This window comes from Semicossyphus pulcher, unplaced genomic scaffold (assembly GCF_022749685.1).
Source record: "Semicossyphus pulcher isolate SPU_LCO1_2020_fin unplaced genomic scaffold, fSemPul1.0.p SCAF_13, whole genome shotgun sequence".
Lineage (NCBI taxonomy): Eukaryota > Metazoa > Chordata > Actinopteri > Labriformes > Labridae > Semicossyphus > Semicossyphus pulcher.
This window is the reverse complement of record NW_027211637.1, coordinates 13306541-13323504: the sequence shown is the minus strand read 5'-3', so window position 1 is coordinate 13323504 and position 16964 is coordinate 13306541. Positions and strand designations below refer to the sequence as shown.

Sequence of the window (16964 nt, the reverse complement as noted above, 5' to 3'; positions counted from 1 at the left end):
GTGTCCACACATGCACTAATAGAGATCTTCTTTGTCCTCAGCAGTGGCATGGGAGCTCGGGACAAGCCTCTCTACCTCACTTGAAGTTGAAAGACCTCCAAATGTCAGACTCCAGGGAGCTTTCCAACATAACAACAACGTCATCAATGTATCTGCTTCTACACCATTATGTCTTTTTTTTCTATTTTTGTGACGGATTTTGAAAATCCCAAAGACTGCTACAGTAACTTCACCTATTTGCCAAGCACTTAGATCGGCCAGAAGCCTGAGGCACTTCTCTTGGCTTTTTTTTTTCCTTACCAGTGAACTTTCCATTTTTTTGCGGGGGCAGTGAGCTTTAAGCTCATGCCAACATACTGGAAATGAAGACCAAAAAAAAAAATGTCTTCTCATTTTGTTTTGAATTTTTTAAAGATGCTTTCTCTGCTCTTCACTCCATTACTGTGTTTGCCATGGACTGCCCTCATAGGGGAGATGAAATGCTCTAAGCGTACTCAAAGCGTAGGGGTCTGGGGAAGAAAAGCTAATGCAGGAAACTAGAATAAAGTCACCTCAGCAGGGGTGGATGTAAATCAGGACAGAGTCAGGGCGAAACACCCCGAGTGAATGAAGGCAAAGCAAAAATTTTAATGAAGATAGTCACAAACACATAAGACATTTGTAAATCATCCGTGCCCCTGTTAAAGGACTCGCTCATTTCCTTTCTTTCTCACAGAGTGATTGTATATATCACCAAAATGGATCCCTCTTATGTGTGTATTTAGCTGCAGTCCCTTGCTCTCTATTTTTTTCAAACATTCTTTTTGTTTGGTTATGTGATTTTTGTGCAGGCGGATTCAGTGAGGGAATACACACACTAAAAGTTGTGTTGAAACTGTGTTCACCGGTCTAGTTTCTCTCCACACGAGAGAGAGACACAAAGACTGAAAATATTTCCTCCTTTACTGGCGGAGCTCTGATAGAGGGAGTCGCTCTCTTCACATGGCCTCAGGACGTTACAGAACTGTAAAGGTCAAAGGTTGATACCTCTCCTTTTAGCTCCTCCTCCTCTCGGTCAATAAGGACCGCCCCCCTCCCCCCACCTGTAACCCCGCCCACCTTCCCCCATAGTCCCACACCACTTGTACAGGTGAATAAAAAAAAGTTGCTAAATGTGAAATGTTACTAAAGAAAAAAAACATAACAGTGGGTTTTAAAGTTTTTGACTAGTTTTATTAGATGTTTTAGAATTGTGTTGAACTCATCTTTATCATTTTTTGTGAAGAAAAAAAAATTCTGAAGCTATTTTGTTGTTTTTTTTCACTGTAGCAGGATTTGCGTTTCGGAGGAACAGTCATCGGGGTAGAAATTTTAATTTTGTGTATAAACCTGCCAAATGTACTTCTTTAATTTGTAAAGCCCGTGATGAGAGAACCATTTTGTTTTGTTGAATATCATGTTTTACAATATGGTCATTCTATTTAATTTGGTTGCAGGTTTCACATCTATTTATGAATGATATGAAGTAACATTCTGGCTTATTTTCATCAGGGTGCATTATTATTATTATTATTATTATTATCATTATTATTATTATTATTATTATTGATCAAACACCATGATTATTAGAATAATAAATATTTTTTCAGAAATTGTCGTTGGTGCACCACATGTGTACCAGCTTTAGATTCATTTTGTGTCACAATTACTTCTTTTGTTTTCTTTTGTCTGTAATAAAATGTTTAAAGTGGAGAAAAAGACGTGCACGTGTCTATTTATTGGTCTCGTTTGGTTTGTTTCTGTACATTGCTGAGTCTCTGACATTCATTACATCTATATAATGAGGATAAAGACACTTTCATTCCCCTGCACGTGCAGGAGGTAAATTAGGAGTATTGTCATTGATGCAGAAGAAGACTTAATGTAACTGCTGTCACATGGCTCAGTAGGTGAGGAGTTTAAGCTTCCCCGTGCACTTTCATGTTCTGAACGTTAACCTTTCCACTGTTTTTTCTTTCTTAAATCCAGACATGATCAATATGTTATATCAGGCAACATTTTTCTGCCCGCTGGTCGTGTTTTTTTGGTAAAGGTGTGATGATGAAACTCAGTTGAAGCAGCAGTACGCAGTCTTACCGAGAACTACCTGAGAAGAAAAAAAGGACTGCCTTTTACTTATGAATTTCACAGTTGGATTAAAGGCAGAATAGAAATGGAATCTATCAACCCTCCCCTCCTCTCTCTCTCTCTCTCTCTCTCTCTTCATGGTGATGATGCAGTGCCCCCTAGAGCTGATTCATAAAACTTGCCTTGTTGTTCTTCACTTCTCCTGCCGAAAGAGGGAGATATTAATCACATCATAGACTGATGCTGAAATGTATTACTGATATGTTATAATGACTATAAAGAACATTAAAGGCCCTTCCCTCATCGTCATTACCAACGAGGTAAAGCCTTTTAGTAGTAGAATAAATTAGATAAAAGTTGAATAAATTAACACTAGGGTGAGATCAGAATATCTTTGCACTGCCAACAAGTTAGTAGTTAACAACTGCACTGCTTTTAATACAGATGTTGGATATGTAAACATATTAGGGCTGATGACAATTGGGTGATGGCATTAAAGCAACGAAGCATTGGAGTGCACCTCTCGACTTGGTTTCCATCTTCTAATGATGTTCCTCTACCTCCATCTGCTGGTGATATCTAGTGTTGGTATTTCATCTCTGATTTAAATGTATTTTTGTAAGGACAACAATCATTTAATAATAATGTATGAAGAGAAAATGCAAGAATATTCCAATGCATGGGTTCCTATTATACATCATGAGGCTGTTCAACAGTGCAAAAATCATATAGAGTGCACTTACACGTTCCTGCAGCTTCACGATCAGCATTATAGAGAAGCCAAGCCCAAAAAAATTTACCAATAAGTATTTTAAAATGTCACTTAAAAATGTTCTTCATATCCAGTTTTATATTTATAATTTTATTATAAGACCATCCTCAAAACAAGAGAAAATACTCGGGGAACAGGAGGACAGAAGTGTCTAACTTAACTTAACTAAATGAAATTGTTACACTATATTAAAACTTAAACACAGACTGAAAAATATATATATTTGTCACAAACTTGACCTTAAAACCTTTAATATTACATGTAAAAGATTCTTTCTAACGAACAAAACTTGAGTATGTTTAAATGTTATCTGACTCACTCCTGCTTTTCTAACTACCTTCCAGGCCTGATTTCTATGTGAAATAATTAAAGTCCTGAGCTCCTTTAACATGAGACCTGGAGCTGACTTCTGAACTGTACTGTCTGATTTATTATTATTTCCAAATTTAATTACCCCTTTAGTCCCTGTTTGATGCCCTCTCCTTCTACACAAGGTATCAAAATACTCTGTACGTCACTTGTGCAATATTGGCTGCTTGCCTGTCCAATCTCCCATCACTAATATTGTCTCCAGCAGCTCTGATACTGGTTTCATCAGTAGCCTTCAGACCCTCTCATTTCCTCCTCAGACGGATATGAACTCAGCTGACAGCACGGGCATCAGCAGCATCATTGTCTGCCGGCCAACAAACAGGACAAGACAAACAAGAAGAGACAGGCCGTTTCATACAGATCACTACCCAAACACTCGATGGCTCACATGATAACACCCTCGGACGACATTTTGAGAAAAACGCGCGTGTGAAACATCCTCATTTGGATGGAAGCTATCTTGTGATTTGGGATCGCTTGTTCTGTTTGGAAGTGTTATCTGCAGAGAGGCTGGGCCGGCCTTTTGTTAACTGATGCAAGAAGGCCTTTATAAGAGCGTTGCATTTACGCAGCACAGTAATATGATTTTAAACCTCTGAGGAACACGTCTTTTGTTGGCTTTGACTTTATGAAACACAAACAACCAGGCAAACTTTGAACAAAAATATTTTTATTATTATATGTACCTTCCATGGTCACTGACATACAACAGTTACGATAACTGACACAGCTTTTTTCACTTTTTCAGGATTAAAAATAAGAGTTTTCTCCATCACATTTCATTATACCACTAGTTTGCCAACCCATACATACAGGTATACTTTGTACACAGTATGTTATGCATGACATGAAACATATATGAGGTCATCGTCCCAATCAATGACAAACTGTGTGTGTTTATTTCGACGTGTGCGCTGTTTAAATCAGTCAGATGACCAGTAGTATTTGAATTAAAGGGCACACACAGTGTTCTCTCTTTAAGCATGGTGCTGTTTAATGTTCTGCTTGCAACTAAAAAAGGTGCAATATGTTTAAAAAAGTGTAATAAACATACAAATCGAAATGTTTTATCGAAAAATCTTAAAGATCAGTTGCTTTAGGGGGATGTTGGATTACAGATGTGCTTCCCTTTCTATATACAGCTTTCATGAATTCTTTTTAAACTTGAACATTGTTGTGATGCCTTGGTCCAATTTCCATTTACAAATAAGCTGATGTTGGAATAGAGCTTATGTTCCCAGAAGAGAAAGAACAATCTCATCCCAAATGGATGTTGAGATGTTTTAGGTCATTTCCGTTGCCTCTTTCTGCTGTCAGCATTGTAAGAACTTCTAAAGCTCCTTTTATGTTGAAAGAATGGCACTCATATTTCTGTTGTGTGTCTTCAACTAAAATGGATTGTTGTTCAGAAATTTCAGCAAAATCCAAAAAACCCTTCCCCGACCCGCACAAACTCCACCCTCCTTTATTTTCCTTTGGGATCTGAGCAGATGGGAAAGTGCTTGCAGTAACTTTGGGAAAACCTTTCATATTCAGGTTTAAAAATGAAGATTTAAAGGTATATTTAAAAAAATAAATTAAAAAAAATAAAGGCAAAGCGCATGTCATTACATTTGCAACATTCATTCTGGTCTTATAGAGACAATAAAACCAAAGAGTTTGAATATCAGCACTGACATGTTCGTCACAGACTACACAAACGATACAAAACACTACAATGAGTTTACTTGATACAATCTGAATGACATCTGTACAAGACTTCAGGTTCTTATTATAATGCCTCACAAACAGGTGCTGGTATCCACTCATTAGATCTAACATCATCACATAAGGAGCGCCGACTCTGACACGGTTTGATGTGAGAATAAAATGATACAGAAATCAGACCTGATTCACAGCTACACATCTTAAAGAAACATTATCACACAGTTTTATTTCACTAGTTTGTGCTTTAAGGTTGTGCTGTGGGTTCATTTTACAAATGAATACAAAAAATACAAAAACAATTGATATTGAACATAAATATTAGTAGTGTATGAGTAGATGTAATCTATAGATTCCTCTTTTAACCCTGACCTTTATTATGCACAGTACACTTTCTGAGATCGTTTCTCACGTGAGCTCTTTTTACCTCCATCTATCGTTAAAGCATAAAGTAAAACTCACTCTGTATTCTCTACACTAAATCTATAATAAATGATGTGTAGTTTGGTTGTTAGTGTTTGTTAATAGTAAAGAAAGTCAAAAATGTTTTTCTCGTCTCACTCAGCTACTCATTTGTACACTTTAGGTGAACAATAGGCCACTAGAGTGTATTGTATGCAGCTTCGGATGTGATATGACTCAGTGATCAGCTCACTAACATGCAACATATAAGCATGTGTTAGCATGTAGGGAGACAATTGTCAAATAAAAATTAGAATAAAAGCAGTGGAAATACCATGTCAAAACCTGTCTATGAAAAGATGTTTTTAAATTTAAAACACTTTGCTGTGTCATACTTTGTACACTAGAGCACACGTTCATGTCAACCCTCCTTTACCGAGATCGCCAGGCAGCCTTATTTATCTCACAGTTACCTGCTTGGTCAGAAGAAACAAACAACAAAAAGCTGTAGCTAAATCACATGTGAATGAATGTAAACATGTCAAGAATGTTCAGACGAAAATATTGACTCAGTCCTTCATCTTGTTCAGTCCGCCCGGCGTTACTCAGCCGCCTCATGCTGCTCCCTCTCCTCAGGAACAGACATGAAGATCTTCTGACAGAACATGGTGAAGATTTCTGAGAAGAAAAACAACTCGTGACATCAGCCGTGTCTGTTTTCTTTTTCTCTGTTACTAAAGGTCACATGTCTTCACATTTTATTAAACATCAGGAGCAACACCTCGGTTTGGGTTTTTTGCGCCTGCTATAAAAATAAACCAAATGTATCAGTGCTGCGTATCAGCAGATATTCTCACATGAACTTCATAACAAAGTGTAATGAATGCTTCTCCAGCCGCGCCTGAACAATAGACAAAGACGCTGTTAAAATAACATTAATGTGTCGCTCACCCAGCATCTTCTTGATCACATGGGGTTTCTTCCACTTGTAGCCCAGGAGGTACGCCGGGATGCCCGTGAGAATAATGCCGCTGCCTATCAGGCACTCGAACGGAGCTGCCCAGAAGGACACGGCAATCATGAAGACACAGCCCAAAACAAAAGTCACGGGGATGAAGAGATACACCTGCAGACAGAACATATAAAGGAAGAAGGTTTTTTTTACAGTAAAAAAGAGGCTTAGTGAGTACTTTTACTATTTTAATGCATTTGTATTTCTACCTTAGAGTGGCTTTTTCTTTTGACAGAATAATTCAACCCTATGTTATTGCTACTCTTAATCTGGTAAAAGACCTAACTACTTCTTCCACCTCTGGTAATAACAGTTACATCCTTTATAAAGTATCAACCACCAGTTATTGTAGTCGTGTTATCCTAACGGTATCTGATTATTTAAAATATTTTGGCAGGCATTATTACATTTTAACCTAGACATGTACATTGTATTACTGTGAAACAGTCTTACAAACAGCACTTGTATAATTGATCCTTAAAGGTACACAGTGTGTTTTGGAAATGTAGTTTCTCGGCTGGCTGAGCATCACAAGCTAATGAAGCGAAATACATTGTTGCCCTGTCAGCAGCTCTAAATTAAGATCTAAGAAGCTGACAACTGTCTTGTTGCAAGATTGGTTTACATATATGAGGAGAACTCTATTTATACCTCATAAGAGGTTCAACAAATTGTCTGAGAGCACTCAGACTCAAAGGAGAAGATGAAAGACTGTGGTCAACTGAAGTAATATTCCCATGATGAAACAGGAACAAAGAGCCATGTATTTGAAAAAACACCACTCCCCTTATCCTGAAAACACAGCATGGTTCCACTTCCAGATAATAACAAGAGCAGTGAAACAATGGTGCTTTCATAAAAAATAAACAATGAAATAAAAAACAGTGTAGGTGCGGTATGAAACCAGGAGTCTTGTTGATGTTTTGGAAGGAAACTGGCCGAGGTTCAGGTGGAAGAAAGGCCTTATATCCCCTTTCAGTGAGTTTCTTCTAACGGATAACTCCGCTGTGCAACAAGCCTTTACAACCTGTAATAAAAGAATTTACACACTGGCACTTTACCTTAATGGGCCTTCTGAGGTCAGGTTTGGTAAAGCGCAGCCAGAGCATGCCTGCAATGGCCATGCCAACACAGAGCCAGGTGAAGAAGCTGAAGAGATTGATGACGGAGAAGATGTCCTGAGAGATGGCGTACATCATGGACAGCAAACACTGATTCAAGGGAAAAGGAACACAAGACTGTATGAGTCTAACATACACAGCATGTATAACAAAACACATGTGGTTCTTCTACAGTTGATTGGAAATATGTGATTTTTGTGCTATGCTAAATGCTAATGTGATCAGCTGTGAATAGTTTAGGGGTGTCACTTACAAATAAACATTAATTATAGATGAAAAAGAATCCTTTAACATAAGAATTACTCAGGCAGCAGTCAGAACAGACAGATAATTGTTTATAACAGGCAAAGGTCTAACAGGCAGCAGAATCCTTACTGTGAAAATGAGGGACGGCACCGGTGTGAAGAGGTCTGTATGGACCAATCCCAGAGCAGCAGGGAGTTGACCCTCTCGAGCTCCAGCATAGAACAACCTAGAAGAGAGAAAACCTTTGGTGGTTATTTTGTGATGAAATAGTTGGCCATTTAAGAGTGATGACATTTGTTCACCATCATTGCAAAGACATGGGGAGGCTGTGGCTCAGAGTCGGAGTTGGGTCGCCCTCTAATCGGGAGGTCAGAAGTTTGATCCTCAGCTCCTCCAGTCTACCTTTTGAGGTATCCTTGGGCAAGATACTGCACCCCTAGTTGCTCCCGAGGTATAGCCTTTGGTTATGAATGTGTGTAAATATATAAAAACTATGAATGGCCCTGCATGGCACTGTTATTAGTGTATGAATGTGGAGAAGTCGGAAGAATAGGAAGGCGCTATTTAAGTGCAGTTCATTTCCATTTACATACTATGCTCAAAACTAGTTTGAGTTTTTGTAAAACATTTAAACATGCTTCCACTTAAGAAGCACTTTCTAAGCTCATGTCCAATCCAAAGTTATTGTATGAACTATAAAAAAGGATCAATGTAATACACTGTTATATAACTGTAGCATGCAAAGAATACACACCTTGCAGAGGTGAATAGAGATCCATTAACGGCTCCGAAGCAGGACAATCCCACAAAGACAGGAATAAGCCAGGCCATCACACCAAGATGGTATTCCCCGAAACTCTGCCAAACAACACAACATGTATGAAGGCAGCTCAATATTTTTAAAACAAACACATCCAAATTAAAGAAGTTGTTTCAGCACAAATGTAATAATAGAAGTGCAAAGCTCACCACAGCAACAGCCTCAGACTCGACCATGACTTGAGGAGAGATGGTGGTGAAGTAGGCCAGGTTGGTGAGAACGTACACCACTGTCACTATAGGCATGGATATGATGATGGACAAGGGCAGGTTCCTATCAGGGGAAAGGTCAAGGGTCATTTGAGGGTAGAACACCCAACACTTGTTGTCCATCGTATTTATGAGAATGATTAATACATTTGTAAGCAATTTAATATATCTAAATAGTTGTGTGCAGTGATCGTTCAAGCTAGACTATGTGTACTGTGTCTCCGTGCAATCAGCTGATGGAAAACAAGCTCAGTCATGGATGCAGGTAGTCATGCTGTTGGCAAATATTTACAGGAGAGGCTGTACAATCCTCAATACAACCTTCAACACATTTAAATCACCTCTCTGGATTGATCATCTCCTCCGTCACGTAATTCAGGTAATTCCTGGAGGAAAACATAGAGCAACAACACTATTTTACGGATTGGGTATGGCTTGGAATTACTGTTTATTGTATTGCAAAGGCAAACAGTTAGCTACTATAAATAAATAATCTTCTTCTGGTCTGTTATTATATTTGAATAGGTCACAGTCGCCTCACCAGCCTCCAAAAGCAAAGAGACCACTGTACAGGGCCAAGACAATATTGTCCACTCCCATTTTGCTGCCTTCAAATGCCTTTTCAGGTGTAAGGTACGGCACATCGCCTGCACACACACAGGGAGAGAGAAGAAGGAAATTAGAGAATTGTGACACAGATGAAAGAGAAACATTTTTGTTTTTACACCTTAGTGAGGAAAACTGTGTTGTTTCATTTCACATTTAAAGGATTTCATTCAGGGCTGCTGTCACTTTCCATTTCTTGCATGAATGCCGGTCTGTTGCTGCCCTTTCACACGCTTGACCTTTTCAAACAGGAACTTGCCTGTTTGCACTTCATCTGATCACTTTGTCTCCTGGTTTGAGCGACTGCTTTTATGTACTGAGACGTAATCAGCTGACATTTAGAATAAGCAGAAATAGCTTTTGAATAAGAACGCTTATTTATTCACAGCGGCTTCAAAATCCAGAGTATCATTAAAAAGGAAAAACTGTCAAGTAGGCTGTGCGCATGTGTGTGCTTGAAGTCTTGGTAGTGCGTGACTCTCTCTTCTACCTGTCGCTTTCAGATGCTAATGACTCTGCTCTCCGTGAGGCCTATCACACACACATTATTTTCTCACTCCGTCCTTCTCTCGTGCGCTTTGAAAGACCACAGTGTGACAACAGCTTTGCCGCCTAGTTTCCATGGCAACGCAGTGTAGAGCACAATGGCGGTGGGCTTGGCTTGCAAAAAGGGGGGAGAACAGCAGATGTAGCACGGGGCCAACGATGGCCTCACTGCCTTCCCGCTTTTTTAACTTTGAATGGCGTGAGTGGACCTTTTTCAGATGCAGAGCTATTTAAGTTAAAGCATACATATATAAATATTTATTTAAAAGATGGAGGTAACGTGTACATATGATAAACATCAGCAGCAGTTTACTCCATGTTTAGAGCAATGGTATGGATTCAGTTCATTATGTGATTCATTGCACGGAAAATTGACCACTATTACCCTTATGTTACTGTATTAATTCCATCATATTCTGTTGGGTACATGGTGTACAGATGAGTCATGTATAAAACTATGCCCGGCAGTGTTTAGCTTCAAAGCACACCCACGCACTGTAGACTCACATGCACGTTGTTGCAGGCTCACTGGCTTGGCTTGGAACAGACAGGCCTTGTGTTCAGACTCAGAAACTGTGTTAACAAGCTGAAAGGAGGGCAGTCTGCTTGATTGGACTCATTTGTGTTAGTCGACTATTTGTTGATCATTAGAGACAAAGGGAATTAACTCAGTTTTAGCTGTGCCAGAAGATACTTTAAGACATATAAATGTGGCAGCGATGGAGATATGTAGACTTAAGCCTACAAAGAGTTACAGTCGATATTTTTGTTACTCTGTCATTACCACCCATAGTGTAGGAAATAATAAAAACAAGTGGGAGTGGCTTAACTCTGTACACAGCTGCATGCTGGGAAATTCACACTTATCATGTGCAGCAAAGGCAGCATCACAAAACTCGTCATCGCATTGTTAGCTTAACTGATCGTTGAAATATATATTTTAATCCTATTTTAGGATTTACTTTGTGTCTAAATAATTATTAGGCTCAGGGTTCAGGGTTAATATGGATGAGATAATTAGAATATGAATGTTCATGTTGGCATATCCCTTATTACACGCGCACACACACACACACACACACACACACACACACACACACACACACACACACACTGTGTATAACCAATCCAAACAAGAACCTGTTTTTCTATGTTTGGAACAATGAAGTTTTACAGGATACTTAATTCTGTATGAGCTTGTGTTGTTGTAACTTTTCCAGTTTGTCAACACCCCTTAACAACAAGTTGTGAGCGACATGTTAGTATCAGCTTTGTAAACAACACCAGGTAGGGAACTGAGCTGTTTAACACAGCTGATTGTCTTGCAAATTAAGCTTAAGCTGAGTAAAAAAATGATTGTCTGTAATTAATGTGTTATTACTGCTGGCTGGTCGCTGCCTGACCATTGTAGTGACTTTATGGCTCTGTCAGTCAGTATATGGGTAAGTGGGACTCACCTGTAAAAATCTGGATGAAGCCAAAGAGGATGATGATGAGCAAGGCTAACAATTTGGAGGCTGTGAACAAGTCCTGGACCTTGGTGGCCGCTCTCACACTGATGCAGTTTACAAACGTCAGAGAGGCTACAGGAGGTGTAAAAGAGAGAATAACAAGAAATTAGGGATAAATCTACTGAAATAAAGTGTATTAAATGTGTTATTTTAGTTGTCATCAGTAAAGAAAATATGTTTCTACACTTGTCTTTGTGAGGTAACCCCAGCCAAAACCCCACACTCACTAAGACACAGGCAGGCGATGAGCTTGGCAGGACTGTCGGGCACAGCACAGTTTGGGTAGAGAGGTTTCAGGAGGTATGTAGCAAACACCAGAGACACAACATACTGCGATGACGGCCGGATGATGAGCATCTCCACCCACAGCTTCAGAAAGGCGGCCAGTTCGCCGTACACCTCCAGGATGTACGTGTAGTCTCCCCCTGACTTGGTGATGGTTGTGCCTAACTCTGCGTAGCACAGGGCGCCCATGGTAGAGATGACTCCACAGACGGACCAGACAATAAGGGAGAGCCCGGCCGAGCCAGTCTCTTTCACCACGCCTGTCGGAGTGACGAAAATGCCAGAGCCGATGATGGTGCCTATGATCATTCCCACACCGTTGAAGAGGGTGATGCTGCGTTTGAGCTCGATCTTCTCCCCTTTGGCAGGAGAGCTGCCGGTGGGGCTTGTGGCAGTGGCAGCAGGGACCATGGGGGTGGTGGGAGATGTTGGCTGCTCGACAATAAGACCATCCTGGTCTGCGTCTGCTTCAGCTGCTGGGGGAGAGAGACCAGGAGAGCAGACCGAGAGATGAGACATGAGAGTTTTACATTTAAGGTACATTGACCACAAAAAAATTATTTGAGTGGCAAAGTTTCATTTGAAGTTTCTTTGCTTAGACATTTTGTGAGCTGCTTAATTTCACAGATATAAAACCAAACTTATATGACAAACATTTTACATGTCAGTCCATGTGTTAAGCAGCAAATAAAGGATGCAGTGTTGGTAAGAAAATTGGGAAAGCCTCTGGCATGGATTATCCAAAAACAGGTTTAACAAGCTCATCATGGTAGTTTTTATGACTTGTTTCTTTAGAATGACTCTATCACACTAATTTGCCACCCCCTCTGTTATAGTAGACACGCACCGCATCAGATAACTTTATACACCCAATAAGGCCCATCGAGGCACACATGAGGGTAATATGAGTATAATTTCCTCACCTGTCACCTGTCAACATCATATCAATGTCTAAAAAAGAATGATGGAGGTCTATTGCAACATCAAACAGAATGTACTTCTGCATCAGGCAATGTTGCATCAGAGCGCATGGCGGGATAATGCAGCCTTGCACCATGTGGTATCTACAGGAGTGTGAGCATGCACAGTACCTACCCCCCATCTTCTCCTGGCTCACCGCCTTGGCAACGCTCTCCCGACTGCTCCGTGATTTCAGCTCCGGCTCAGCCATCTTCCCTCTTAATCTGGGTTCCCTTGTCTTGTCTTTTTCCTCCTTCACCCCGTTTCCTTCCTCCCTTTATGTCCCCTTCCTCCTCCTGCCTGAATTTCCTCTCTGCCTCTCTCACATACACAATCCCACCCCCCCCTCGACAGTCTCTCTAACCCTCCCTGATTCGTCCTCTCACACACACATGCACACGCACTCTCCTCTTCATTTGCACACACGCTGCCTTCGTCACTCAGACTGGAATTGAGCTGACCCTGATCCTCTCTCTGTCTCTCCCTCCCTCCCTCCTCCCTCCCTCCTCCCTCCCTCTGTCTCTCCAGGATACAGCAGGGAGGAGCTGAACCTTTGTGATGCTGCTGCTGCCTGAGCCCACACCCACTCCAACTGAATGATGGGATGGCTCGGAGTGGGAAGTAGGTTACAGGCAGGCACCATTTGGAGGGTCTGTCATGTGATGCTGTAATCTCTCAGTGTGCTGCCTAATCCAGTAGTATACAGTCTGTCAGTGTGTGTCTGTGTGTGCCTTCATGTCAAAGTGAATTAGGGAGGATGTTGTAAATCCGGTGCTCCCTCTAGTGGTGTTGCTAGGAATAAAACAAGTGTCTTTGTTCTCACTGTCATGCAGGAAGGTGACACCACAGAGAAAATGGAGACCTACAGGCCATATTCAATGTGGACAATGCAGAGTAACAATGATGAGGCATATTGTATTTTAACGTTGCCTCATGCTTATTACAAACAGGACCAGACCTGTGCAGTCTTACAATGACATTATGTTCATACTGCTCTATAAAAATGAGGGAAAGTGTACCGTAGGCACACAATAGACATATAGACCTACTGGTTTATGTGAGGGAGCTTATTAAATTGTAGTGGTGGAAATTATGAACAGATTTAAAATAAATTGGTTTAAAATTTGTAAACTTATAAAGAATGTAAACCAATTAAGTATTTTCTAAAATATTAGCTTATATTTAGTAATCAATTTTGATGTCAAAATTGGCAGATTCAAATATAAAAAAATGCATGTTTTCCAGAAATTAATACGTTCAATGGAATTATAGGAAAAGAGGCTTTGAACGCATTTCTAGAGACTTCTTAGTTTTTATTTTAAAAATGAAATTATGTCAGGAACTTGGACTGCCGTTAGGTTGCATGTCAAAAGTTCAACCACTAGATGGCGACCTTAACAAACAAATTGGGAAATGGGAACTTGTTCCTGGCCCATTTTTATAATACAATGCGGTACAATGAAGGAAGTGCAAAAGAGTAATACAAATATATACACTTCACATCTCCTGTTTTAATAAATGTAGTTTACTTTCGGCCACCAAACTCACATGATATGAGTCCAAACCGGCACTTGATGACCAATGTTCTGAGGCGCTAATTTAGTTAGTAGCACTAGCAGAATGCAGAATAACAAGTTTTTTTTTATTTTTGAAGTTAATAAATAAATAAATGGGTACAATATGTAAAATGAGCATTCCGAGAATGAGCCCCGTTCTGTTCAGGCGCTAGTGAGTGCTTACTTGCATTACTAGTATCGCTGACAAAGTCGACTAACGATCACCAAGCTCTGTTCACATGAACGTCTTAGCTTCACAACGGTGGAGCGCGAGTCGACGCTGGAATTACCCAGGGCACTTTCTGCCACGAGTCCGGGGACTTTCCCCTGGGCGAGTGAACGAGAAACCAGGTTCTCCGCTTGTAGCCCAGAGTGCAAGCCTTCCGAATGCCCGGATGTTTAAAGGAGGATTCAAGATATATGCAGGAGGGCAGAAGACAGATGTTTTTAATCATGGTGCCAGAAAACTTGGAAATGTTCTCTTAAAGTAACGTTAATCTTCGAAAGTACTACTGGAACTCTGCTCTTACAAAGATCGTCTCTGTTGTTCATAAGCGTATAGTTTATAAAAGAAGCATTTGATATCGCGAGGGATCATGGGAAACCTTAAAGGCATAGTAGCCATATAATTGCCACAAAAAAAATTCATTATGTTCGCATTAGTTTATAAAGGCACAGGCTGTGGCCCATCACCAACTTTCGAATCACTGTTACTTTAGATAAGACTGTAACCTGTCTTCTTTCACTTCCAACGCATCAAAGATAATATAAAAAAAGTTGTCGAAAGCAAAAAGGCATTTATTTTATTAGAGTACGATCACCTGCGGTAAACCTAAAAGAGATAATAGTAAACTCTCTTTCTACGTATCTGAGCATGCACATACATGCACATCCGTTCAAACGTTTTATGATTTAAAATAAGAACGGAGGAGCAAATATCTATATATATATATATATATATATATCTATTTTTAAATATCTAATTTCAACTCAAATTAGATAGTAGGTCAACCGTTGGCATAAACTTACATCTGCGAAGGTTTGAGCCAGGAGTCAACACTCTCAGAGCAGAATCTGACTATAAATTATGAGTAAATATGATCAATTCCGACACAGACAGACAGGTGGCGCATATTGACATTTTTGCCTGCCTGAAATCGCCTACACAGTATCGGAGATAGCGCATAGCTCCTGGCCCTGATTTCAACCACTCTACCTCCACTTTCATCTCTTATGCTGTTTCAAATGGCACCCATATCCCATTCTTTAGACTTTTTAAAGGTATTATCACTCACAGTAATAACCATATGTCATTGAATTAGGCTATACAGTAGCCTATTAGTCCCTTGGATGTATTCAAACCAGAGGCTGTTTGATAGCACTAGTAGACTAGGTTACTTCCTGCTATTTGTATATTACTAGTTCACTCTAAAAAATACATCAGATGTTAGATCATAGGTCATATATTTTGTATGTAAAATTCTAATCAGTATGAGAGAGTAACTGCATTCATCATATAAATAAAAAAACTTTATGTAGAGTTACTGCTGACAGTAACTTTATTCTTGCAGATTTGATCACATTTAGAACCCTGCTGGTTCATAGTGATACATTTCTTTCTCTTTCAGAGAGCACCTTGCACTTCCTCTGACATGATATTAATGGTGAAGGCTTTGCTGAGACGCTCAGGCAATGATTTATTACAAATATATAATACTAGTGTTGCATGATTTGACTGATGAGAAAAATGAAATCTGATACAATGTACGGATATGATGGTGCATTAATTACTGGTGTGCTGACAGTGATGGCAGATGTTGATGGGAAGATAGGCTGATTGCAGCCCACACAAATGTGTCAACGATGATGTTTAAGAGGTAGGTATCAATAAAGAACTTTTTAGACAAAGAGTTGAAAAATTACTAAAAACTAAAAACCCTTAGTAGTTACCAGTGAGTGTACGAGGAATAATTGGAATCTTGGTATAAGTAAAAAATAAAATCCAGACTTTAAAACTGCATTTAAAGTCCTGGATTCAAGGTAGAACACATATTTAGCACACCCTGGCTGAGCTGACAGTTTGAAAAATTCAGCAAAAACATGGCTACTTGATCACCACTACAAAATATCTCATATAAATTCACCACAGTTTGTATCATTCCCTCTTATATTTAAATATGCTCTGAACTTAATCCCATTGTCTGTTATTATCCCAATTCCCTCTTCATTCTATTATCATTTCAGTTGTTTGCTTTGTCTTATTCTTGGCGTTACTATTTTTACTGCTCTTCGTTGCTCTATAATTTCCCCCCTCCAGCTTTTGTCTTACTTACAGTGATGCCATGTCTGTAATCTTATTTTACACTGGGCTTCAATCTCATCTGTTTTCACCATCTAATCCTGTTATTTTCTTTTCTTACTCTTTTTTTTACTGGTGTTTTATTTCGCTCACTCTCTTCTCTCCACCCATTTTTCACTCCTCTTCTTATCTTCTGATCTGTCTGCCTCCACTGTTCCTACACTCCATCCTACGCTCTTTCACTGTATATATCTTATTTATTTCTGTTGTGTTTATACATGAAGATGGACAGTGATATGTTCATGATAAGTGTTTAACCAGAGAGGAAGTGCTTTTCACAGACCCGAAGCAAACTATAAAATCAGAACTGCTATCTAAAGCAATAAACCATTATGTTTATCATTTTTGTGATTAAAGTACATGGCAAAAGTATTTGA

The 16964-nt window shown here is 39.6% G+C and overlaps 2 protein-coding genes across 5 annotated transcripts in view; one reads left to right on the top strand and one right to left on the bottom strand.

Annotated features, from left to right (window-relative positions):
• Positions 1 to 1726, top strand: part of LOC138590377 (TOX high mobility group box family member 2-like) — a 75791-nt gene extending 74065 nt beyond the window's left edge. For 2 of the 3 annotated variants that reach the window (XM_069661006.1, XM_069661004.1), the window contains one exon: positions 42 to 1726. In XM_069661006.1, coding sequence (XP_069517107.1) covers positions 42 to 84 — 43 coding nt within the window. In that variant the 3' untranslated portion in view covers positions 85 to 1726. The remainder of the gene's footprint in view (positions 1 to 41) is intronic. The other variant, XM_069661005.1, reaches the window with a different exon arrangement.
• Positions 1727 to 3902: 2176 nt separating this feature from the next.
• Positions 3903 to 13143, bottom strand: LOC138589478 (large neutral amino acids transporter small subunit 1-like). 2 transcript variants are annotated; one of them, XM_069659778.1, is made up of 11 exons: positions 12808 to 13143; positions 11655 to 12188; positions 11374 to 11499; positions 9306 to 9411; positions 9106 to 9150; positions 8705 to 8828; positions 8490 to 8593; positions 7865 to 7961; positions 7430 to 7579; positions 6308 to 6482; positions 3903 to 6034 (listed from the first exon to the last, which is right to left on the bottom strand). In XM_069659778.1, exons 1-11 carry the CDS (start codon positions 12881 to 12883, stop codon positions 5958 to 5960), a joined length of 1614 nt encoding a protein of 537 aa, XP_069515879.1. In that variant the 5' UTR covers positions 12884 to 13143; the 3' UTR covers positions 3903 to 5957. The 2 variants fall into 2 exon arrangements, with proteins under 2 accessions (XP_069515879.1, XP_069515880.1); XM_069659779.1 differs by having other exon boundaries at positions 11655 to 12185.
• Positions 13144 to 16964: the final 3821 nt, after the last annotated feature.

Excerpts from the sequence above, each read along its gene's own strand:
- LOC138589478 (XM_069659778.1), bottom strand. The coding sequence starts at position 12,883 with ATGGCTGAGCCGGAGCTGAAATCACGGAGCAGTCGGGAGAGCGTTGCC. Across the intron at positions 9,412-11,373 it reads CTTCATCCAGATTTTTACAG|GCGATGTGCCGTACCTTACA; the intron begins GTGAGTCCCACT and ends GTGTGTGTGCAG. Across the intron at positions 8,594-8,704 it reads AGTCTGAGGCTGTTGCTGTG|AGTTTCGGGGAATACCATCT; the intron begins GTGAGCTTTGCA and ends GTTGTTTGGCAG.